Source organism: Pteropus medius, unplaced genomic scaffold (genome assembly GCF_902729225.1).
Source record: "Pteropus medius unplaced genomic scaffold, Ma_sr-lr_union100, whole genome shotgun sequence".
Taxonomy (NCBI): domain Eukaryota; kingdom Metazoa; phylum Chordata; class Mammalia; order Chiroptera; family Pteropodidae; genus Pteropus; species Pteropus medius.
In genome coordinates, this window is record NW_024347791.1 from 9775724 (window position 1) to 9801275 (window position 25552).

Consider the following 25552-nt stretch of genomic DNA (forward strand, 5'->3'; position numbering starts at 1 on the left):
AGAAAGAAGTAAAGGAAAAATAAGCCATTAAAGATGTTACCATCAAAGGGACTAAAGACAGAAGCAAACCAACCACAGCATTAGCCTACAGTGATAAAATGCTACCGAATACACATGCACAGTGTTACAGGAACAAAAACAGGAACAGATGGAAGAAAGTTGCCTCCAAACAGAAATGCTAGAGATGTCTTTAAAGGTGAGTAGGAGTAAACTAGAGAGTAAATGGTAGAAGTGTAGGAGTAATAGCAAAGCAGTTCATACAAGGGCTGGAGTATAAGGAGGAAGTATGGTAAAGGAGACTTAGAAAAGCCAGATCACCAAGGGTAGTAAACAATAAGAAATTAAGCTATAAGCTACAGAAGGGTTTCAGACATAAGTAAGAGCTCAATCACTCCACTAAGCAGAGTGAATGATATACTAGGGGTGGAAGGAGAGAATAAACTAAGACTAAAAAGAACAATATATTAGTGTCTACAAGAAAGCAATGAAAAGGATACTTGGAAATAGGGACAGAGAAGATAGAGAGGACAATGGTGGGTGCTAAGAGTGTTTTGGGGTGCTAAGAGTGTTTTGGAGGTGCTAGTTACACGGATATTTATCTTACCATTACATATTAAATGTCCTTTTGCACTTTTATGTATTATATATCAAAATTTAAACAAATTTTAAAAGAGCCAGAGGTTGCTGAATTAAGGAAATAGCAGTAAAGAAGGAGAAGAAAGGAAAAGTTAAGAAACAAGTACGAGGTACAACTAACAGAACTTAGTGACTAATTAGATAATGGAAAGGGACAAAACTACTAATCCCAATGAAGTCTCCAATTTCATAGTCTAGGTGGAGGGGAAACCATTCACCAAGGCAGAACTTATAGGAGACAATTATTTGTTTTGTAGGAGAAAGACATCAATATTGGACATGTTGAATTCGAGTTGCCTTAATAACAAATATGCTAGCCAAAAACTTTTTTAAAAAGTCTCGATTGAAGATCAAAATTTAGGCACCATAAGCTTAAAAGCAGTACAGTAGTTAAGACTGTGAGCTTGAAACAGTCACCCAAGGAGACTCAAGAATATCACGAGCAACAGAAGTCTAAGGACAGAATGAACTAAATGAGCTTATAAAATAAGACCTGAACTCAAATGAGATTTTGAATTAATAGCAACAGCCTTTGACATGTAAGAAATCTAGAGTCCAAATATTTTTTCTTAAAATCATAGCTTTTCAAATTTTCACTTGATTAATGAAGAAATAAGCCTTTATTTCTTTATTTGTCAAAAGACAAAGTTATAAATGACAGAAACATTTATTCGCATAAGACATTTTCCCCTTGTATATCATTTAGTATTCACTTGAAATTCAATCATCTTCCTCTCCTAAATCTCAGCCAAAATAAGATTTGGGAGAGCTTCAGTATGCTTCCAAGATTATAACTTTCTACTATTTGGCTCAGCCATCACTTGGCATTTAGAAGAAACAGTAAGTAAATCTGCTGTAATACTAGATTTTATATGTACCTGACAGAAGGTGGATTAAGTCTTACAGTGCCTGATGGCAGGGAGCTAAAAGTAATTGGCAATTCTTTCAGTTCTTCCTACTCATACTCAGACACAGCAAGAATATAGTAGATAAAACGATATGTATGCTAAAAAAAAAAAAAAAAAAATTTCCTGAATTTTCAAGTAACATAAATGCAAAAAGAATTCTTAATTCACCAAGAATAAAATATTTAAGAACAGAATTAGCTTGCATTTTTATTGGAAATACTGTAATGCAGATAAAAAGGTTACTGTATTATATCTGATAATGAAATTATGTTTAATAACTGTTAGTTTCATGGCAACTAGCGAGACCAGACTTTCGAAAAGCACAAAATAATAAACATTGACTACAAAGAACACTAATACAAATAAACTCAACACAGCTTTATTCCTTAAAGAGGCACAAGGGTCTGAGATTTTGCCTAAAAGTAAAAGAACACCACTTACAGAGTCATTTAAATAGTTAAGTATTCATAAAATTTTGTAATCTGAAATAAGAATTACATTAACAGGACATAAACGCCTTTGGGAAAATGCTTCATAAAATTTGGGGAAAATCTTTATATTTATACTCCTATGTGCAGTGCTTGTCTTTTTATGGCTAAAGTAAGATGATCCTGAGATATATTCTTGAAACATATGTTTTGTTTTGTTTTTCCTAGTAAGAGCACTGAGAGATTAGTAGAAATTTTAAAAATACATAATTTTAAAAAAATGGTTAATACTATCCTTTGCTCTATATAGAAGTCATGTTTAATATTATTCAGAAAAACAAGATTATACAAACTGAGTTTATAATCATTCTCTTTACAACCAGAGAAAGCGTCTAATTATATCATTGAGTTACAACAGATTACTTACAGGAGACGAACCTGATTTAAGAAACAAACATAAAAAACTAAAGAGACTTAGCAATGTACAGTGAAGCACACAACCAATTCAACAAATTATTGGTACCTACTAGGTTGAAAGCACTGTGCTAGGTACAGTAGAAGAAATAAGAAGTAAAATATTTAGTTTCCATCACTGTTCTCAAACTGTAGACCGCTGTACAATAAGATTTAAAAAGCAACATGAGAGATTATAAAGCAGCATGTGCTTAAATACCAAATCAGTAATTTGAACAAGTAAGATCTGAAGAGAGATTATATCCAACTCTTTGAAGGCACTTCCAGCCCATGTATGTGGTATAATTTTTACTAGGAAGTCATTCTTAATATTGCAATTTTAAAAAAAAGTAGCAACAGCACTACAGTGGCTGCATCTCACTATTCAGTTCCTTCAGCTGGAGAAGGAATTATTGTCTAAGACAATGGTTTTCAAACTCCAAGACACTGGTTTTCGAACTCTGGTGAACATTTAAATACATCTAATAACATCTAATGACCGAATAACCTGTGAAACCACATAGATGACTATGTACTACCTCAAACCTTTGGAATCAGAATCCACAAATGTGCAGTTAGGGCATTTGTATTTTAAGCAGCTCCCCCAGGTAATTCTGATGCACAGTGTGATAATCAAGTGTTATATGATTCAAAATGCAATCTTCGGTGGCAAGGAAACCTAGATTCAAATATTAGTCCTAATATTTACTAGCACTGTGACCACCAACTAGACTCCCTAACACTATTTCTAACTTTTAAAAACGGGGAAATGCCACTCCCATACCTCAAGTGATTATTCTGAGGATTAAAGACAATTATGCACATAAAATAGTACAATTCCTGGCATATTTAGTAAGTATTCAATGAATTCAATCATCCAACAAACATTTATTAAGCACTTACACAGTAGAAGATGATGAACATCTCATTAATTTAAGTATTAATGAATATGGCAACTCTGCAATGGTGTTATCAGAGCATATAATTAGGGGAATCTATCCTAATTGGGAAAATCTTCCTGAAGTGAGCTGAATGATGAGTAGGCATCAAATGGATGAAAAGGAAGGGAAGTGCATTTCCAGAAAGAGGAAGCTTCTAAACAAAAGCCATGTACCTGAAGCAGAACAGAGTGACTAGAGGAGAAAGAAATGTCAGAAAGCACTGTGGAGATGATGTTGGAAAGGCGATCAGGGGACCCAAACAGCTGTTAAGGATTTTAGTTTCTCTTAAAAACAATGAAAGCCACTGAAAGGTTTTAAACATGGAGACAACTGATTAGATCTGCATTTTTAAAAAGTCACTCTGTCTGGTGTGAAAAAATAATTGTAGGTAGACAGACCATAATTAGGAGGCTAGTGATACTTAAGATGACAGACCATGGTAGCTGGAACTAGAGTTCTAGTCTTGAAGATGAAGACTTCAGAGATATTCAAGAGGCAAAATCAACAGGACTTCATGAGAGATATGAGGCAAGAGAGAGGAAGCTGTCAAACTTCTACTCCTATGGAAAAGGATGAATGATGCAGCCAGTCACTTGAGTTAAACACAATAAGAGGACCTACTTTTCTTGGGGGGTGGGGGGAAATCATGAATTTCAAACATGTGAGCATGAGTAGTTATTCCCAATTATAGGGTTGGCTTGTACGGAAAAATTCCATTGTGTGAAAGTACAATGTTCCTGTACTTATTTTATTGGTTGTTCGTGGATCTTAAGAGACAAAAGAATAGATTTCTGCATGTGTGGAAAGTGGATCTGCGTAAAATGAAAATCTTAACTTTCTATCAGTTTCCTTTCCTTTACGCAATCCCGCAAAAGCACCTGAGCACAATTTAAAATTGTCAAGAATTCTACCTATACTCAGCTGATAAATCATTTTTAAACTTTTAAAAAACTTTATGCTAAAGAATAAGACAGGAAGCCAAACGAACAAACAAAAAGGCCTGCAGAGTCCAAAATGTAGTTTCAAGCACCTGACTTTCAAACTATTACCGGAGCATAATTGGGTTTTACAGTGAGACTGTAAAGCTACGTTAATTCTCCAAAGTGGAGAGGCATGAGAATGCATCTTAGAAAACGTCTTACTCATAAAATTCAATTTGTAAATCAAGCCATCATACAGGTAACTCTTGAATTTGCTCTGCAGAAAAACAGCTTGTGATTTTCAACCGTAACTACTGACATAGCGCGTTTAAGTCGCTTGAGTCTGGAGTCTCAGGAAGACTGTTACAGGAGCTGACTTGACAATATTAGTCTCTTTAATTACCAACCATAGACATGCATTCAGTCCGATCCCAAGAAGTTTTTGCAAGCTTTATCGGTGTACACCTTCCTCCATCCTTTCTCTCCGGCTTAGAAAAACAAGAGTGCAGGAGGTACCTAAGGAGTTTTTAGTCTTAACAAAACACCTGCCCCACCCACCTCAAACACAATAACCTTCCGTTCCAGAACTATAGCTGTCAGAAAAGGACGCCGGGCGGTAGGGCCTTGGTAGGTAACCCAGGTTATCAGAGGAGGACTTCAGAACTGAGGGGTGCTGTCTCACCCAGTCCCGGAGTAGTGTCCAGTTTCCTAAAAGGGAACCAAGAGCTCCACCACGGAAACTGGAGGTCCAGAGCCGGGGCTCTCTCTGCGACAGAAGGCTCTGGTCCCGGGTCTCCCGTCACTTAAAGGCCTCTTCCGAGGATTCGGGCCTCTCGGATCCGCTCTCCGGAGCTCGCCGCTCCCCTAGCTCGGCTTCGCGCGGCCGCCCACCGCCCCGCCAGCCCGGCCCTCAGCCGCCAGCCCCGGGGGCCTGGGGAGGCCTAGTCCCGCCGCGGGTCCGTCCCCACTCCCTCCTCGCCGGCCTCGGAAGCCCAGGCGGGAGCGCGGCGGGTGAGGGAGGTCACTCGGTGCCCATGGGCGGTCACTTACCTCTTCCCCTCTCCTCCCGGGAGGGGCGGTGCTGGGACTGGTTTTCCCCGCCTCGCCAAAAGCGTCCTGGCTGCTCCTGCTCAGCTTCGGCGCCTGGAGGATACCGCGGGCTTACTCCATAGCCTCCTGCACCCGTGCGGCCTCAGAGGCAGGAGCCGGAGGAGGGAAGGGGGTGGGGAGGGGAGGGACTGGGGAGGAAGAGTACAGGAGGGGGAAGAAGGCAGAAAGACCGGCCGGCCAAGGCATGACGTCACTTCCTGCTGATTCGGAAGGGGCGGGGCCGGGCTTCCTTGGCCCGCCCCCGAGAGCCAGTGAGGGCGGGGTTACGAGCCAGGGGCGGAGCCGGCTCAAGTTCACGGCGGTTCTTTTGACTCCGCGGTTCCATAGCCTTGGCAGCCAGAGTGATCTTCCGGGCCCAGGACGGAGCGGGCCAAGTTTCGTGAGCCCTAGAGGTGGCATCTGCAGGAAAAGGAGGAGAGGTAGCCAATAGATCCTAAACAAATGTGTACTTAAGGGGAGAGCCGCTGAGGGAAGCAGGTGGTTTGGACTTTATGCTCCTCGGGATTCTGGAGCCCGCCCCTTTCTTACAGCACCTGCCCTCTCTGGTCCCGGACTAAGAACTGCGACTTGGCTTTTTCAGAACTGCTGTGCTTGGGAAGTCTAGTGAAGCAGTGCTTCTCAAACTTTAATACGCACACAAATCATTAGGGACTTTGTTAAAATGCAGTTTGGATTCAACAGTAGAACCTGATACTCTGCTTTTCTAATAAGTTACCATGTAACGTCAATACTGTTGGTCGACAGACTACGCTTAGAACAAGAGGTTAAAGTACTAGCTGGCAAGTTCCTTGTCAACAAGGACTATTTCTTTAAACCAGCGTTCTTATTTAATAAAGGTTAGAGGCAGATGGTCCGTGGAAAATACCCTCGTCTCCGCTCATCGACTCCTAGCCTTCTCCACCCACCCTACCCGTTCCTACCCTATAATCACTCTCTCCCTCCTCTAAAACTTACCCCTTTCCACTCCTTACCTTCCACACCCCACACCTGTCTCCACGCTGTCCTCAGTGTCTCAGGCTAATATTTAAAGGACAGACAAACAGCTTCTATTATTAAAGGCATTTGAAGATGATGGATTTTTATTTGTCATTTTGTCTTAAACATCAGACTATTATGTAAAATTAAGCATCCTGTTTCCAGTTATTCACAAAGGAGAATAGAGCTTAAATTCTTGGATTCTAACCAATTAAAAAATATAGAAACAATATTCTAGATATTTCAACTTATTCCCTTATCATTATAAAATTTTTTATTTAAAAATTTACTGGGACAGAGGGGAATGAGGAGTGACTACTAACTGTATGAGTTTCTCTTTACAATGATGAAATGGTCTTCAAGTAGATAGTAGTGATTGTTGCACAACTTTGTGACTGTTCTGAAAAACCATTGAATGGTACACTTTAAAAGGGTGAATTTTGTGGTATGTCAATTATAATGTCAACATAAATTTTATTGTCTCCAATTAATTGAAAAATTTACATATGTACATTATAAAAATTTGGAAATATATAGAATAAAAACCGAACATCCTCTTTCATTACAATCCTACTTCTCAAAGATTAATAGATTGAATTTCATCCTTCTATACCTTTCTATTTATTTACATATATTCAAGTGTAGGTTGGGAAATCATTTTTACATAACTAGGATGATAGCATACAGATTGTTCTGTTCGACTTGCTGTTTTTTTAATTTTGTTTTGTTTTTCTTAATGATATCCTTCCAACCTTATTTTTTCTAATGGCTGCTTAATATTCCATAATAATGCTATGCCATAATTTATTTAATGATTCCTCAGGTGATGGACATTTTTATTGTTTTCAGGTTTTCATTATTGCTCACAAACTTTTTTTTCAACAAGACTAGCTAGCAGATAAATTGATTAGTTTATTGAGCTCCTTGCCCTTGATCTCTTTCATGAAGAGCTTGCTAAGGGTCAAAAGGACAAGAAGAAAGGAAGGAAGGAAGGTGGGAGGAAAGAAAGAAAGGAAGAAGAAAGGAAGGAAAAGGAAGAAAGGAAGGAAGGAAAGAAGGGAGGAGGAAGGAAAAAAAAAGAAGGAAGGGAGAAAAAAAGAGAAGAAGAAAGAAGGGAAGGAGAAAAAGAAAGAGAAAGAGAAGGAAGGAAGGAAGAAGGAAGGAAGGAAGGAAGGAAGGAAGGAAGGAAGGAAGGAAGGCAGGCAGGCAGGCAGGCCTGGTGAAGCCACAGCTCTAATAAGCAAGACTCCACTGTTCTGTGTGCATTCTTTTTTAAATGTGGCCTGAAAAATATTCTTCAAGATTAAGTATAGCTAGTAGTTAATCATGTAATGTTATAGGTATATAAATTCACGTAATAATATGTTTAATATCAGAAAAGTAAGTCCTAGGTTTGTTATGTTTATGTTAGCAGACATACATGGTGCAATCTTAGTAAATGTATTATGGTTTACATAAGATGCAGGGAGTAGAAATTTCAGCAGTACAATGGCAGCAGGCAGCAGATATGCCGTAAAAAAAGCATAAGGTTATCTAAACTGAAAAACTGAAATATTTTTGTCTAATCTAAATATGTGTTGGTTAAAAACTATTTTTTTTCCCCAGGATGTTCTGGTCCTTTTCAGGCTACTCAGCTATGGGATGGTATTATTCATTCCCTTCAGACTCAAGTGGAAATAAAAGGAAGGAAGCATCATTTACAAACATATGAGGACTGTTTTACTGGTTCTGATGCTGTCGATGTAGTATTAAGTCATCTTATGCGAAATATGTGCCTAAGTGGTAATGATATCTCTCAATCAAAAGGAGTTCGTCTTTGCCAAGTTCTAATGAACCATAAAGTATTTGAACCAGTGAGAATGAAGCTATTCAAAAATGAAAAGGAATTGGAATTTGAAGATTCAAACAATAGTGTCTACAGGTTTCTAGGCAGTAAATCATCTTATGTTTTGTGCAAAAGAAAAAAAGATGCTGAGAACTGGTTAACTGATAAAATAAAAGCAAAGGAATCTTTAAGGTTAGTATTAACAGAGATACTGTATTGAGTTTAGATTCTGGCAGAACAGTCTTCATTGAGCCAAACTTGAATGTTAAACTTTCCGTTTTTTCAGAATTCAATACAAGAAATAGTCATGTAAAAATCAATTCATTTCTGCGTTTGCTCTAAAAGTTTTGTGGAGTACATTATCACATAAATTTTTCAGAATTTATACCAGGAAAAACTTTATCTCCTCTGATGACTTCTATACTTCCTAATTTTGAAAAATCACACACACACACATACACACAGACACACACACACACACACACACACACACACACACACAAAATGGCAAGGTATTCTTAAAACTCAGCAAGAATTTTCTATTCCATCAGAACAACCATGTTAACCTTATAATTAGCATATATTCTTTCTCTTTATATATAGTCCTAATTTGGCCTCTTCTAGTGATATTTTATTGTCTAATATGTTTATTACTTATGTCTTTTATTGTAAGCTGCTTGAAATCTTTTTTTTTTGGAAATAGAGAATATATGTGAGTTTAATAAATTAAAATATATATTTGAAAATGTGGTCCTGTATATAATGGAAAAATTCACATATTATTTCCTAACAGACCAGATGACAGAATGATTTCACAAGAGACTGGTGAACTTATTCATACAGTGAATGAGAATCTGGCTTTCCCTTTAAGTATCACAGTTGACAAATCTGTTCTCTTGCTTTCAAAAGAAGGTAATTTTAATTTTTGTTTCTAGAACTTTCTAAGGAAGAACTAGCTTTTTTAAAAAAATAGACTTTATTTTTTAGAACAGTTTTAGGTCTACAGGAAAACTGAGCAGAAAGTACAAAGAGATCCCCAAACACGCCTGCCCTCCCCCACACACACACACAGCCTCCCTTACTCACTATCGTCATCCTGCACCAGGGTGGTGTATTTGTTACAATCCATGAACCTACAGTGATACATCATTACCACCCAAAACCCAGTGTTGACATTAGTGCTCACTCTTTGTGTGTATTCTGTGGGTTTTGACAAATATATAATGACATATATCTACCATTTATAGATAGTATCATACAGAACAGTTTTACTGCCCTAAAAATTATGTGTGCTTCACTTATTCATTCCTCCCTTCCTCTAACCCCTCGCGACCACTGATCTTCTTACTGACTTTTCAGTTATAATAAAAGTTTGTGTTTAGTGTATCAACTCACTACTCCCCTTCCCTGTAAGAGTTTCCTTCTACATAGCAATTATGTCAGACAAGACAGGTGAGGCAACATAGATCCATTAATATTTAGTTTATTTTTTACAATGACCATAATCAGATTAACTGGAGGTGCTATACAGTCCATACTACCAGAAAAAAAAAAAGACTCATTACCAGTCTTTATTATTTATATTCCAAGACCATCCTCAAAGGAGTGTCTCCTTTGTCCTTTGAATAAGCCCCTCCCAGTTCTCTCCCTCCCCTTTGCCTTTCAGAACAAACTAGCTAGACTACCTGTCGCTCTATTTCTCTTTACTATTTACTTCATCTACTTGTGGTTTTCTCCATATTATGCCACTAATGGTGGAAAGAATAGCCTCATACTCAGGACAGTCAAGACGGATGCATACACGATTCATTAATGGTTACATCCTTTACTGCATTTGGTCAAACCATGATAGAAGCAAGACAAGTGTGATATGCACACTGGAGGAGCAACGGTTATTGACAATAGTTAGGATAGGTGTGGTAAGGGAAAGAGAGGGTGCCCAAAGAAAGGGGCACAGTTAGAAGAGAGGAGGGACTAGAAGAGAACTTGGAAGAAGACTAATATTTAGAGGACAGGCAGGAGAAGAGGAGCCAACGGAAGTACAGTTTTTATCTATTACGAATGAAAAAATAACTTGTCCTGTCATTTTCCCTTGAGGATATAAGGTACATCTAGAAATTTCTAACTAAAGGTGAATGTACTTTATCAGTAAAGATGCTAATAAAAATAATTTCCACTTGTTGGCCCTTTCTCTGGGCTAAGCAATTTGTTATACATTTTACATTCATTGTTTTTGTCTATAATCTAACAGTGAGCCCATTAAATTATAACAGGCTTACTACAACTTTATAGATGGGGAAACTGAGGCTCAGAAGGTTAAACAAATAAATAAATAAGACAGTAAGGAAGGAAAGTTGTACTTTTTTTAAAAAGTGTTTTTATTTTTATCTTTGTTATACATGCACATAATGTAAAACATTCAAAGCATTTTGTTACCAAAAAATAGCAGTTCCCCACCCTTCTCCCTGTATCCATTTCCCCTCCCCAGGGACAACCATTTACAACTCATAGCTATAGCTTATGTTGCTACTTCGTGATTTTTCAGTTTTAGACACATCTATTAATTTTCTACAAAAGCAATGAGGTTTAGGCCTCTTCCCTTCCGTGCTTCTGTCTCCCAAACACTTTAAATAATACACATGCTTTTATACTCTTTTATGTGTAACATATTTAACAAAAATGTCAAGTGAAAATAGGAGAAATAGGGGGTGGCTCCATAGTGCAGTGGTTAGCACGTCTGCTTTTCATGCAGAAGGTCCTGGTTTCACGCCCTAGGTAGAGTCACAGACCATACCCCGGGTACACCAGGCTCCCACCAGTGCGCTGCCCCCGCAGTGCTCAGGGTCGCCAGGCCCCCGGGTGCATGCCGTGAGCATGTAGGAGGAGACGCCCCGCCTTCAGAGATCCAGTTCTTAAGGGGAAATGGCAACATCATAGGGCAGGGGTGGAAGTGGGGGAGTGGAATTAAAGAGGGGAGAAAAAAAGAAAATAGGAGAAACATATGTAGATTTAAGACTATTTCATTTAGTGAGAGATTTTAAACATTAAATCACAAAACAATAAACTACTAAGTTTTGTTTTAAAAAAGAGAGAGAGCATGTTTGTGTGTGTGAGAGAAAGAAAAAGAGAGACAGAGACAGAGACAGAGAGAGAGAATCTCAAATACTTGGCCGGACAGAGAAGTTATTCCAAGTTTATGTCTACCTGAGTAAGTGACCGTTTTTATTGTCAAATAATTTATAACTGAAAAGATCTTTCACGTATTTCACCCTTGGTACTTTAAGATATGAGAACATATCCATATGTATAAGCTAACACCATCTCTGTTTTATAAATTAATCACTGTAAATTCTCATTTGATCTAACAAAGAAAGTCACTGGTTATATCCTGCAAGCCCATTGAAAATCAAGTGGTTTCATTCATGGGAATTCCGTCATGATTTGTCAATTATCCTCTCCCTGCACCAGACCTGAGCGTTTTCCAGAGTTCTATCATTTTTATTTTATGACTCTAAAATAACATTATCAGCTTCTAACAGTTTATTTATCCCTGCCCTAAAAGAATCCACAGTCTAATAGGGGAGATATTCATGAAACACAACATTACACTCCGATGAAATCAGACTCATTTGTGGGAAGAGGTCCAGGGAACACTGTAACCTGAATGAGGCTCAATTATCTTTCATTCTGAAATCCAAGATATTTGTCACTCATACTGTTGGGAACTACAGGTATAAGACCTTGATTACTTTTGAAATTCCAATAGAGAGAACACTAATTTGATGCTTTCTCCCATGTGAGCCAAACAAGAAAAGAACATCAGACTCCAAGGCTGAGGACCAGAGCGCTTCAGACTGTGAGATGAGCTTGGTGGTAGGAGACCTGCGGACCTGTTTGCACATGGCTGGTTTCACATAGGCCAAAAAAGGCCAAAAGAGCTGAGTCCTCCCTTGCCCTCAGTCAGGTAGAGTATAGGGCTACCAGCAAAGAAACAGGATTTTTTTGGATGCCTCTGCAGGAAACAGACAGCAGCCAGTCTGCCTTTATAAGCTCCCAGCAGAAAGGATATGTTATCTGCAAGAGAAAAGCAATCCAACTGTCATTAATCTTTTCATCTACAACACTAGGATCTAGAAGATAATGAGTCACATATGCTAGGCAAGATAAACCATTCACCTGTCAGTTGTGGGGAAAGAGAAGGAAGAAAAGATGGAAAGGAAAAAGGAAGAGAGGGAAGAAGGAAAAGTATTTGAGGATTATCAAGAATTCATAGAGTCTATCAGTCAGGAACCCAATCCAAAGAAAACATTTGAGGAAAGCTGGTAGTCAGACTACAAAGAAATAACTAGAACCCCAAGATAGAGAAAATGAAGAAGAGAGGAAACTTTGGTAGGCAACGATCTTTGATCTATGCTCTCTTACTATTTTCTCATGCGTGCATGTCTCTCTCTCAGACACACACGTGCACATTAATGCAACATTAATGCAAGTCGATATAGTAAGGCTATGTGGGAATGTATAAAATATAAATGCTAAATATGAAGTCAAAACAGAAGGAACATACCATTAAGGGAAATTATAGTAAACCTAACCTATCTCAGCAAAACCCGAGGGTTGGGAAGGTGGTAGATGAGGAGAAGGGGGAATTAAAGTCCTTTCAAAGGCATCACTGAAGGAAGGGAGGAGTGAAAGGATCCTAAATTTCTTATCTTATTGGAGTGGAGAGAAAAGAAGGGGAAGACGGTGTGTGGTGGGGTAAATGGTGAATCTTGTTTGGGGAAATATTTGTCTTATTTTTAAATAATAATAGAACTATATGCACTTAATTATTCGAGTGGGAAAAGGGAGGAGAATCACTAATGGAATGGAACAGTACAGATAACTCCTCTGAACAAACTATAACAAGATTAGAAATAATGAAAAGGTGGCCAAAAAACTCCTTGAAATTAAAGGTATAGAAAGGAATGGTGATATTTGGTGAGGAAAAAAGCTATTCTCTCTTGCTGACTCCATTCATTCAGCAAAATTTATTGAAATGAATTCTGAAAAATAGTTTCTTCCTTAGATTTGGTTATGTTTTATCAAACAGTAGTTTATCAAAACAGCTTTAAGTAGTTAAATGGAAATGTCAAACATTGATATATTTTATTTTGTCTTTTTCCTCCAGGATTGGTAACTGGCTTAATGCAGCAATTGAGTGCTTGGAATATTTCCCTGACCAGTTAATAGTTTTGGTTAGTCAGCAGTTAGTGCAAAACAGAAATGAAGAGACAAGATGGAATATAAAGAAGAAGATACTTTTTGATGTCATAGAAAAATATTATAATCAAAAGAGAGAGAGCATGTTAACTGACAAGTATTTTGATATTCATTCAGGAATTATTGAACTTTTAGGTAAGAGAAGATGTTTAAACTTTGTTTTTGCATAACAAAATATTTTTTAAAATACAAGTTGAATAAAATGTTATATATGAGTATTTCATTTTAATATTTTCTTCCGTGGTGTCAAAATACTCCATGGAGTCTTTTCACTTCATTAGTATCACCTGCCATGTAAGTCGCGCTATCAAATGTAAACTAATGTATTATAGGACATTAGTTCTAAGGTCATTCTATCACAGAGGCATTCTAAGAAACATATTTTGATATAGTACAGGATTCGAGAACTGAGGTATCTAGAAATATTTTAGATGTATTAACTTGCTGGCCATTTAGCAAAATAAAAATTGAGTGACATAACACCATGTCACCTTTTTAGCTATGTAAGTGACCATATAATTTCTAGTTAAAAACAAAATACTGTTTGTTAATGCTGGGTATAATTTTGTAGGTGTTTGGCATATTACATAGAATTATATAGATAACTTCCTGTGTGTTTGAAATATTTCATAATGAAAATTTTGAAGTATGAAAAAGAATCTGTAAACCAAATATAGCATCCGAACATCTCAGTTGACTACAAAAACAGGTAGGAAAAATTGCAGTATGATAACAAAACTGTCGTCCCGAAAGCTCTTGCCAAAGCAGTTTTGCAAACGAAATCATTATTAAAAGTACAGGCAGAACAACTTGTCTGGTTTCTACTGGAATATTACTCTGAACTCTTCAAGCTATCTCTGGCATTTTGTCTAGGAACATTTATTACTAAGCTATTTGTGTCAAGCAAAAAGGTAAATCATTCATTTAATAATTTATTGAGTACCTATAGTATGCAAAGTTTGAAGGAATGCTGTCTCCCCCTACCCACTAAAGAGAAGGAAGAGGATATTGATATTTGCAAATTTATTGATTAATTTCTTCAACTCATTTCTGGTGCATTACTATGTGCCAGGCACTGTTCTGGGTGCTTAGAATATACCAGCAAACAAAACACAAAGATGCGAGCTCTTGATGAGTTTATATTCAAGTGAGCCTGACAGACAATAAAAAAAATGCAATCAAGTTAAGTCATCTAGTTGGATAGAAGGCAATAAACTCAATAGAAAATAGAAAAAGTGCAAGTTAAGAGGATTTATGGGCGCTAGGGTGGGGATGATTGGGACCTTATGGTATTAAACAGGGTGGCCGAGATTGGGTTCAATGAGAAAGTGAAATCTGAGCAAAGACTAGAAAGAGGGGAGTCAAGCTAATGGCTGTGAGACTGGCAGTAGTGGGCAGAGAGAATGTTCCTAGAGCAGAGGCCCTGGGGGTGATGCATGCCTCCGTGCTGAGGGACAGCAAGGAAGTGGTAAGCAGAGGGGAGGTGATATGAGATGAGGTTCAGGAGGTGGAGGCCCTTGTAGGCCATTGGAGAGACCTTGTTTCTCCTAGGGATAAAATGGGGAATCACTGAAGGGTTTGATCAGAACAGTGGCCTGATCTAACTGACATTTATAAAGACAATTCTGGCATTTGTGTTGAGAATAGATTGTAGAGAGACAAGGGTAGAAGTAGAAATGAACACCTTTTAGGAGGCTATTGTAATAATCTGAATAAGGGATATAGTGAGTTGAAATAGAGAGGTAGCAATAAAGTTAGTAAAATGTGGTCAGATTCTTGATATATTTAGAAAATGTATCAAGAAAAAGATTGTTTTTTAGCCTCACTACTATATTTTAGTTCCAATAGTGATATTTCTCCAAAGCTCTACAAAAAAATTGTTCCCTTCAGTTTTTTGTTTTTTGGTGGTTTTTTTTTTTTTTGGCTTAAAAAATGTCTCATGTCATAAGAAACGTTGGTTCAAGTTCTGTAACAGTTCTGATCAACCTTAACTGAAGTTTCTTTTCCAGTATTTCAGAGAAAAATGTGCTACTAAGTATATACAATAGAGGCAGTCCCCCATTTATAAATTTTGAATGAAATTCATATTCTAAAAGCTCATTTTAAGTCAACTGTTAGGTATTATGTACCTAATTTTTCATCAGAAAATATAGTAGATGAAGGTGGGGGCACCCGTGTTATACGAATGTTTAATTCTACAGTCACTAAACCAAAATCCACGTATGTAGTTTTACTTGTAAAATGGGTCCCAGATTTCAACTAGGAATTCCGAAAGAACATTTCCTCTTCTCTCACCCCGCCTCCTCTTCTGGGTAAATGAGTTCTCTTCTTTCCTCACTTAGCCTCTCTACTTTCTTCTCTCTCACCTATGACCAAGAAATTAGGAAGGATTTTTTCATTTCTTTTACTTCACCGTCGTGTCAGAACCAGCAGGGTCATAAAAAAAACATACCACTGCAAATTTTGTGGCAGGCCACTTGAGAGAGAAAAGAACTTGACATGAGTTGAAGGAAGTGGGCATGTGGGATTCAGGAAGCAGGGAGAAGCAGCTCTGATGACTGGTTTCTGGAGATTAGGGGATGAGGTATTTCAGAGAGGGGGGCATTTATGATAGGGGCTCGCAAACATGCCACGTTTTTTTTCCTGTAACAAGGCTTTACCTATGCTGTCTATTGTCTGTCTGGAACATTTTTCTCCCAAATCTTCTCATGGCTCACTCCACATCTATTCAGGCCTCGGCTCAAAATGTTACTCTCTCAGACAGAAGCACTTCCCAACTAAGATGGCTACCCATCTTCTTTACTCTAGCCTATTACTCTGCTTTATGCCTTCTTCATGGTACTTATCACTACTTGAAATTATATTTACTGATTTTTTAAAATTGTCTTTCTCTCCTATGAGGATGTAAGTTCCAAGAGTTCAGAAACTTGATTTGCTTATCACCTAGAACAGTGCCTGGAACATAGCAATCACTCTGAATTTTTGTTGAATGATAGAATGAATTAATGGGGACAGCTTCATAGCTGGAAATTGGCAGGACAACAGAACTAAAGGAAAGGTAGCCTGGGGTCCAGGATGAAGGAACTATGTTGGCATGAGGTTCAGCATTGGTATGTCTGTAACAATGTTAATGGAGGGATTATTTCCCCAAGACACATGTTGTAATCTGGAACTATCTTTGTGTAACCAAAACTGGAAAAGAGTATCTATTTTAAGATAATAATGTTTTACTGTATTTTATAGCTACTATTTGCATACTGGCCATGAAATTACAATGTAAAATTATTTAGATCAGTGCTATTTGGATCTACAAATAATTTTTATTATTATAGGAGAACATTACACTAATGACTGCTTAACATAGTTTTAGATATGGTACATACTTGGAAGTAGAAAATAGAATTTTAAGAATTCTAAAAAAATTTTCATCACACCTTTTATAAGTCAGAGGTCTTCTGCTATTTGCTGCTTCTCCCATCTGCAGTCCTCTTCCTCTGCTCATTGATCAAAAATATCGAGGTTTTTTTTCTATGTTGGATTCTGGCTATAAAAAAATTTATATTAAGTATTTTTAAATACCTGGGTTTTTTTTTTTTGGTGTGTGTGTGTGTGTTTTTTATAGATACCAGTTACTTTATTGGATCTAGTTAGTAAGAAACTTAAGAAACTTCATCATGGAGAAGATCTAGATGCCATAGCAGGTATTGATTCAGACTTGTTCCATCTTTCTAAGTGACTATTCTAGCCAAGTAAGTTGGAAAGGAGCCAAGGGTAAGTATGTAATAAATATATAATGTTATAAAAGATAGTTACATTAAGGTTATTTTTTTAACATTGCCAGAGCAAGTTTTTTTTCTAGATTTTTTTTTTTGGAAGTCCTTTGTTTGCTTCCTTTTCTTATAAAAAGATGAAAACCATCTATCATTGCTGCTCCCAAGTCTCACCTCCCTTTCTGCTTTTTACCCAACGCCTGCCTCATTGCTCCCGTACTCACTGTTGTCTTTTTTTTGTGACTCTCTCAGATTCTTTCTCTTGTCATTCTTTCTTCCCTTCCCTCCTCTTTTTTAGGAAATGACCAAGTTTTATAGAGGAAGAGCCTGATCTCCCCTACCTGCAGTTGAATAGACTCCATGGTTCTTTTTACTCAGTGTCTTGTGGTGATTGATCTGATTCCTGAACTTAGAATTTCTTTAAACTGTGATCCATTTCCCTTGACAAAGTAGGAGACCATATTTTCTGAGGAGTGGTAAGGGGACCCTTAAATGGATGACATGAATGAGAAGGAGGGAATAGTTTGAAATAGGTGGTTAGGGGAATGGGAAAAGCAGTTGAAAAAAGACAAGTAAATGGATTGATGAGTAATTTCTGAGCACCCGGATGAAGTGAATTATAAATTGTAGTGGTGCCAATTTGGACATTATTTTTCTTTTTCTCAGCAGCACTTATTTACTTGAATGTCGGAGTGGAAAAGATAGATTCAAGCATTGATTAAGAGAGCTGAGATTTTGCTTTGTCAGGTGTTGCAAAAAGATTGGAGTGCAAAAGAATTGAGGACACATGTTAGTGAGAAAATGGTTCAGATGTTCAGATATGTGTCTGGATGGGAAAGAAGAGATGATGAACAAAGAAAAGTGGCACATCAGGGTTTGATGTTCTGAGATTGACTAGAGTTGTGCCATAGCTAAAGGCAGTTCGACATAGTGGTTAAGACTCCAAACCCTGGTAGTGGACAATCCTAGATCCAGATCCTAGCTCAGTCAATTGCTAGCCATGTGGCCCAAGCTTTCATTTCTTTATCAGTAAGACTGGCCTGATAATAATAATACCTACACCTTAGGATACTGAAGATTTCATGACAAAAAGTACAAGAAGTTTGGCAGATATTAAGTACTGATTATAAGCTATTATTATTTGAAGGATAGTAGATTCTGAATAGGTCATTGGGTGCAGGAGTTTTAAGTTTTCAGAAGCAGTATAATTCCAGGGTATTACATAGATGTGTTTAAGTGAAGGCCATTATAGTGAAAATAGGCAAAACCCCAATTATTAATGAGCTTTAGGATTTCAAAGGTTACTCTGATTGAATTGCTTTGGTGTGTATGGAGGCTAAGATGTCTTCATCTATAGATAAGCATGGAGAGAGGCTTGGTTGACTCTACACGCTAAGATAGCTCACAGAGTATTGCTCATGTTCATGAAATTGTGTTTATGTTTTGAACATGCCTCTAATGGGGTACAGAGCACACTACCCCCAAATATGGTACTTGGCATATTGAATATTTTAAGCGGAAGGAGTGAGAAAATGGCAGAAGCAGGCAGATCACTCTGACCTTCCCCCATTGCCCTTCTTGCCTGAAACAGGCGATAAAACCCACATGTGAGAGGTCCTCTCCCTGTACCCAGAGGAGCATCCTTATCTCCAAAGACAAAAGGACTCTGAGAAGAATCCAAACAAACAGGCCTTGCTGTTTCCTCCAGTTTATTACCTCAGACTCCATAACCTATCATATTCCTCCACGACTGTGCACTCATCAAACCCAGCATAAAAATACAGTTTCTTTGGGTATTTCTTTCCTTATGAAGGCTCCTAGGTCACATAAAATTTATATTTTTAAATAAATCTGTATGTTTTTCTCCTGTTAATCTTGCTTTTTCATTTTATCTTTCAGACCCAGCCAGGGACCCAAAGAGGGTGAAGGAAAACTTTTCCTCTCCTACACCTCCAATTTATTAGCTATGTCTCTTAAATTCCTTCTGTATTTCTCTTGAAACTGGGATAGTGGTTTCTCACTTCTAGTTCACAGAGTTATTTTGGAGATTAAGAAAAAAAAACAACGTATGTAAAATAATATAGTGTTTTGCTAAAGTACACAGTGCTTGGAAAGAAAAAGTATTGTTACTCTGAAGCAAAGAAAATATGAGTATAAGTATTATCACCTACCATACTTTGGGAAAAAATAAGTCTAGCATAAGGACAGTTTGGATAAGTACATTTTTATTTTGTTATTTTTTTTAACTTGCTTTTCCAATTGTACATTTTTTTTAAGGCTTCACATTTTGCCAATGCTTGACATACAAAGAATTTGAAAAACAAAAGGAAAGGACAATTCAATATCTTCATCAGTTGGCTCTTGAGATTAATGGTAACCCCGGCATTTCTTTCAAACAAAAAAAGAGATTAATTAAGGAATTTAAAAAACACTATCCAGAAGCTTCGCGTTAACATTTCTGGGGTAAAAACCTACCATTTGTAAATATGAAGAACTCTCTGGTGATTTTCTCAAACTACCATACTTACACGTTAGGAACAGGCTAGCCTGAAAACATTATAACTGGAATCATGCTTAAAATATGTTAAGGAAGGTGGTCAAAAGGTATAAACTTCCAATTATAAAATAAATAGTCCTGGGGAGGTAATGTATAGCATGGCAACTATAGTTAATCATAATACTATATTGTATATTTGTAAGCTGCTAAGAGAGATCTTTAAAAAAAATTTAAGTTTTTAACTTTAGAAGGGAATACAAGTTAAGTTCATGTATGCTGATTTACTTAATTACACTGCTAAAATCATATATTAAATGTGCTGCTATTGTTAGGGATCTGGTACATTTAGTATCTTTAGAATTCCTTTTTTTCCACAGAAAAGGAACATCTCATGAGCTCTCTGAAGAACACATGCATTTTCCTTAGTATGTATTATTTTTAAGCTATCTCCCTTAGGCCACTATAACTTAAACACTGTGAACCATCTAAATAGGGTAAGACTTATAAAGTAGATTTTAAAAGCTACAAATTTAAAATTCATGAGTATCTAAAACTATGATATTGTCTTCTCCCTCTAATTGTTATTTAGTCCATATTTTATGGTTTTCTTCTGCTGGTTTTCTTCTTCCTCGCCTCCCTCTCTTCCTTCCTTCAAATTAGTTATTTCATTTGATGCATTATTTTCTCAATGTGACATAGGTTGAAGATTCAATCTCTATTGAAAGTTACATAGAAATACATTCCTTTGTGGTCTTACTTTATGCCTTGATCACAGTGAGAGAGAAACATATATCATAAAATATGTATTGAACTGTCATCGAGTTTATCTTTTTGTATAAAAATCATTTTTCTTGAATTTGAATGCTTAGAGTCAAAGTTCTCGATTAAGATCTATGAAAAGGTTTCAGAGGCGAAAATACAATGTACTTTCTGAAATTGTATGCAATTTTTTGTGTATATGTATTTACGGCATTTTTCTGGGGAGAGGATTCATAGCTTTTACCAGATTTTCAAAGGGCATTGTGACCCAAGCTCATTAAGAACCACTGGGTTAGAGAATCAACACCATTGATTTGGCTTCAGAGAGACATACCGAAGGCCTTTGCTGATGTATATATATATATTTTTTTCCAAAATTGCTTTTACTTTGTGGATAAACTATTAGTCTAAATGTTCAGATGTTATGTTAAAATAAGGGAACTAGCTAGATGAATTCTAAGTTCTGGCCCATTTAAACAAAACAAAAACACAGTAAAAAATTCTATGATACTAGAAGGTGTAACTGTCCTAATCTGTATATGGTTATTTCCAGTTGGGGAGGAAATCGATATACCTTCTATAGAAGACTTGAGAGGGTGATTCTAGAGAGACCGGGAAAATACTGGAAACATGCAGCCAAACCCTCTTAATTGGAGGGGGTACAGGAGAGAGTCTCCTTATTAGGAAGACAGGAACATTTCCATTTCAATGTTGTGTGAGTCAGGTGGGGAACTGCTCACCATCACCATGAATAGCTGGCACTTTGAGAAATATATTAACGATCTTATCATATCCTTGGATCTGCTGCTCAGATCATATATAACCTTCAGTAAATATCTTTCTTCTGAGCCTCAGTTTTGTTTTTAATCTCTAGAATAAAAACATACACGCATGGATTTGTATTTAAAGATTAGACCAGAAATATCAAAGATATGCATGAGAGTATGATATGGTAAGAAACAAGAGTATGGGCTCTGGAGTCAGATACCTGGATTTACTACTTGACAGACTTGGGTTCAGAAGGGAAAATGTTAGCAAGTGAGTGCTCTAGATAGATTAAGATAAAATCCTATTTAGAAATAGAATTTCTAGAAGTTAGTCATTCATGAATGTTTAAATGTTTTATTATTTAAATTGAATGAATCTCCTGTAACTCTTTTATTCCCTAATGGGGTTCATTTTGAGCAACATATTACTATCAATGATTTCTAATGAATGTTTTTGAAGGTTCTGAAGCATTAATTCCTAAAGAAAAATTCCTAACCCAGCAGTGCCCCTCCACCTAGTGACAGCTCCATAAATTACAGTTATTAGGCTTAAAAAGAATTCCCAAGGGTCTTGTCATTCAATTTTAGCCTAAACCTTTTTGAGGGACTTACATGCAAAGTATTTTTTTCCCTGTATAAATAAAATCCAGCTCCGATCACTGTAAAGCTTACCTCTTGTAGGAATATCCGGTAAATTTCTATGAGAATCCACAGCCTGATTCATAGTACTTAAGTCTCTGCTTAAACTTACATTACACACATTCCTAAGTACTATCCAAGGTAAGTGAGATTTTCTAACTCAAGCAAATAAATGTTGAGACAAAACCTTTCTCTCATAATTGACATAATATTCAAGATTGAAAGCCATTCCTGACATCTTTTTTCTGGAAATCTTTCCTCCCTGTACGCTCTACAGGTGGATTTGGGAGTGCTTTTACTATGCGATCGCCATGTGCTAGAAAAATTTTGAACATAAAAGCCAAAAAGTTGGTGTTCCAGCTCCAGCTCTGTCACTTAACTATGTGATCAGTGACACTATTAGGCAACTTTGTCCTTTAATTGATTCACTCATTGTGTATAATTCAATATTTGATGTATGGCCAGCACTCCAATTCTGGCTAGTGCCAGCCATGTTATGCAGAACCACCTGTAAATTAGGTCTAAATTTTTTCTCTTTGGTATTAAGGAACCTCCATGAGGTCACATATGTGAGTTGAGGGAAAGGTTAACACTGCACTAAGAGCAAATGCTGTGTGTGCAAACTCATGCAATAAACTTGTCCAATCTGAGTCCAATCTTATATATTCTACTTCCACTTGATGATGGTAGCTACTGTGTGCATGCTTTAACTGGCAGATGTTTTTGATTCCAGGGAGCAGAACTGAGAGCAGCATTTCTGGTTGTACATTTTACATGATGATATGGCTAAAGATAAGGGCTAGTGGTCTGACTAGAGTAGGGGTTCCCAACCCCCCGGGCCATTGACCAATACTGGTCCATGGCCTGTTAGGAACCAGGCCGCACAGCAGGAATTGAGCAGTGGGCGAGCAAAGGAAGCTTCATCTGTATTTGCAGCCGCTCCCCAGCGCTAGCCTCACTGCCTCAGCTCCACCTCAGATCATCAGGCATTAGATTCTCAGGAGCACCGGTCCCCGGTGACAAAAAGGTTGGAGATCGCTGGACTGGAAGATCAGAGACTTGAAAACTAAAGACAAGAAACCCGGGGACTAGAAGCTTTAGGAAAGTACATGAATGGTCATCTCAGAATAGGCCCCAAGTGTGAGGATATTTGTGTCCAGTGTAAAAGCTCATTAAAGGCCTCTACTGTAGGGAAGACTCTAGATGGACAACATAGCCTATTCAGTATATATCAGCCACTTTCTCCAGCCATCCCAGTGCTTCTCAACTTACATTCTGGGAAAATTCCCTCAGCTTTTTTGTTTTTCAGTCTTTAGTAGTATCTGTTCTGCTATTCAACCCATCAATTAAGCATACATAATCCTATTTTTAATTTCTAAGATCTATCTTTGTTATAACAACCTGTTCTTGTAATAGATGCAGTTACCTCATCAGTCTCTTATAGATTACTTATGAAGTTTCTTTTACTTATTTTATTCCCTTAGGGGTTAATTTTTGTTTCTTGGATTTGGTGCCTCTCTGCTGATTAAGTACTCCTCTGATGTTTAATACATGGGCGACTGTTTTTTTTCATTTATGAATTCCTCTTTACCTGCTGATGAATCTAAGTTCTAATTATGGTGCCTTTCCTCAGCAGGAGGAAAGTGTACTAAGTTCTCTAGGGCCCTGCCCAGTCAGAATTCCAATGAAGTCTGAACTCTTTTTTAGCCAAAGATCAGTGTCACCAATCAGCTGTTCCCTTAATTTTTGTTTTATTCTGATGCTTAGTGGACAACTCTTAAACTTCTACTCTTACCCCTGAGCCTCAATTCTAAGAAAAGGAGTAGTACTCAGCTGATTCCGATTCATTCATTCAATGGCTTGCCCATGATCCACTTTGTATTTGCCCTGAATTAAAATTACCGCTGGACTTGTTCTTATGTCTTCAGTAGTTTTCTCCTGTCCTGATGCAGGACAAGGTTTTTCTTGTTCTTTTTTCTCGAACAACTTAACCCAATTTGTTTTCCATCTTTTAGAAATTACTCCGCATTTGTTCATTGAGGGGACCCATTTGTTTCCTAGTATCACTTAAGGATCTACTCTTCTATTGAAATATGTCAACTATTTCATGCACACAGTAAAGTACAGATTTTAATATGAACATCCATGTGTCCACCACCCACCTTAAAAAATAATATATCTCAAATAGCACTGAAGTGTTCCCTGTACATTCCTCCCTGATCCCATTTACCTCTCTCCCTTCTCCAACAGAAATGTTTAAAGGGATCTGGCAAAAGTAAAGAAAGTAGGTGAACATGATCCGTTTGCTGTCAAGCCAATCACCATTGAATTAAAAATTTCAAAACCAAGACAGAAAAGTGTTTGACAGGACTGTTCTCTTGATTACTCATTGCTGTAAATCCTAATCCTCTACTGTCTCAAAGTGTATATTATGTATGGCCAACACTGGAACATTTTATTTCCATGCATGCTAATTGCAATAAAAATTATAAACTCAAATGAGATTTACTAGAAGTAGTAAAATCATCAATATTTTTCCAAAACAACAGATATCTTTAATGCATCCTCTTGGACATTAGAGCTTATGTTAAATGTTCTCTTTGAAGTTGACTTTCTGTAGTGTTAAAACATTATCTCTAGCAATAAAGTTTCAAAATTACATAGGTGTTGAAATGCATGGGAGCTATGATACTAAAGATAAAGGATTAGGGTCTATGTTCATTAATTTCAGAAACGAATTTTTAGTGTCTCAAAAAATGAGAACTATGTGACTTACACTGCACACAGAAATTGCAGTTTACTGTAGTAAGGATGTGAACACACACCCATCATTCTCAGCAGAACAGAAGACTTCAGGCTAGGTCATGGTTGAGGAATGCAGTTTTGTACTTGTTCCTCAGAGGGAAAACATGCTGGTTGGTGATGATAGTACTCTGCCTGTCCAAGATAAGGTCCTAATAAGTCAAGGAAAGCCCTTTAAATGGGGGTTCACCTTTTTACCTCCAAGCATATCACCTTGAAATTTTAGCACTGTTACACTGTTATGGTTGCACAAACTTCTTTTATGCCACCAGCACCTTTTTGCTACATTGTCCACAGATTTTTCTGCTACTAACTGGGTATCACATGAACACAATCAATTTGCAACTCTGTAATGATAACCAGCCTTGGTCTAGAAAGAACTGACCAGGTCCTAACTCAGTATAATCCAAATATAATTGCAGTAGACAGCTCCTTCACCCTGGCTAGCATCTCTCTCTTCACCTTGATTTTCTTTTGAGAAACCTTCTAGTCTACCTTAGTAGACTTTCAAAGTTCATGAAGCCACAGAGTAGGCACATGATCCTAACCAGGTTAAGGAGACTGGTAGGAATTTGATTCATGAGCATAATAACATGAGAATATACAGAAGCTGAGATATTTTGGTGGCAAGGCCCTATAAGGATTGTCCCTCAGTTTCTATAACCTAGACTCCTGAGGTTATCTGGTTTTTTTTTCCTCCTTAGACTCTTACAGCTTTTTCTTAGATTTTATGAGCGATCCTCTGTCCTGCTGATGAATTTTGTTTTGCTTAGACTAGCCCAAATAAGTTTCTACTCCTTGCAACCAAAGTAGCCTACCTGCTCCACTCATTAAGGTCACTGATAGCTGTTTCCTTAAATTGG

At 37.3% G+C, this 25552-nt stretch overlaps 2 protein-coding genes across 5 annotated transcripts in view; one reads left to right on the plus strand and one right to left on the minus strand.

The window, feature by feature from the left end:
* Positions 1-5531, minus strand: part of SCYL2 (SCY1 like pseudokinase 2) — a 57314-nt gene extending 51783 nt beyond the window's left edge. The window contains exons 1-2 of one of the 4 annotated variants that reach the window (XM_039878002.1): positions 5337-5476; positions 4694-4774 (exon numbers count right to left, since the gene is read on the minus strand). The gene's annotated coding sequence lies outside the window, so the exon portion shown is untranslated. Of the gene's footprint in view, positions 1-4693; positions 4775-4968; positions 5139-5336 lie in introns of those variants that run through there. The other 3 variants (XM_039878001.1, XM_039878004.1, XM_039878003.1) reach the window with 3 other exon arrangements.
* A 29-nt stretch (positions 5532-5560) lies between these two features.
* DEPDC4 (DEP domain containing 4) lies at positions 5561-19678 on the plus strand. Its single transcript, XM_039878301.1, is given in 9 exon segments — positions 5561-5815; positions 7977-8388; positions 8990-9108; positions 10972-11072; positions 11337-11404; positions 13364-13590; positions 14047-14315; positions 17078-17156; positions 19503-19678. Coding segments are annotated over 9 exon segments (1686 nt in total). The 5' UTR covers positions 5561-5580.
* Positions 19679-25552: the final 5874 nt, after the last annotated feature.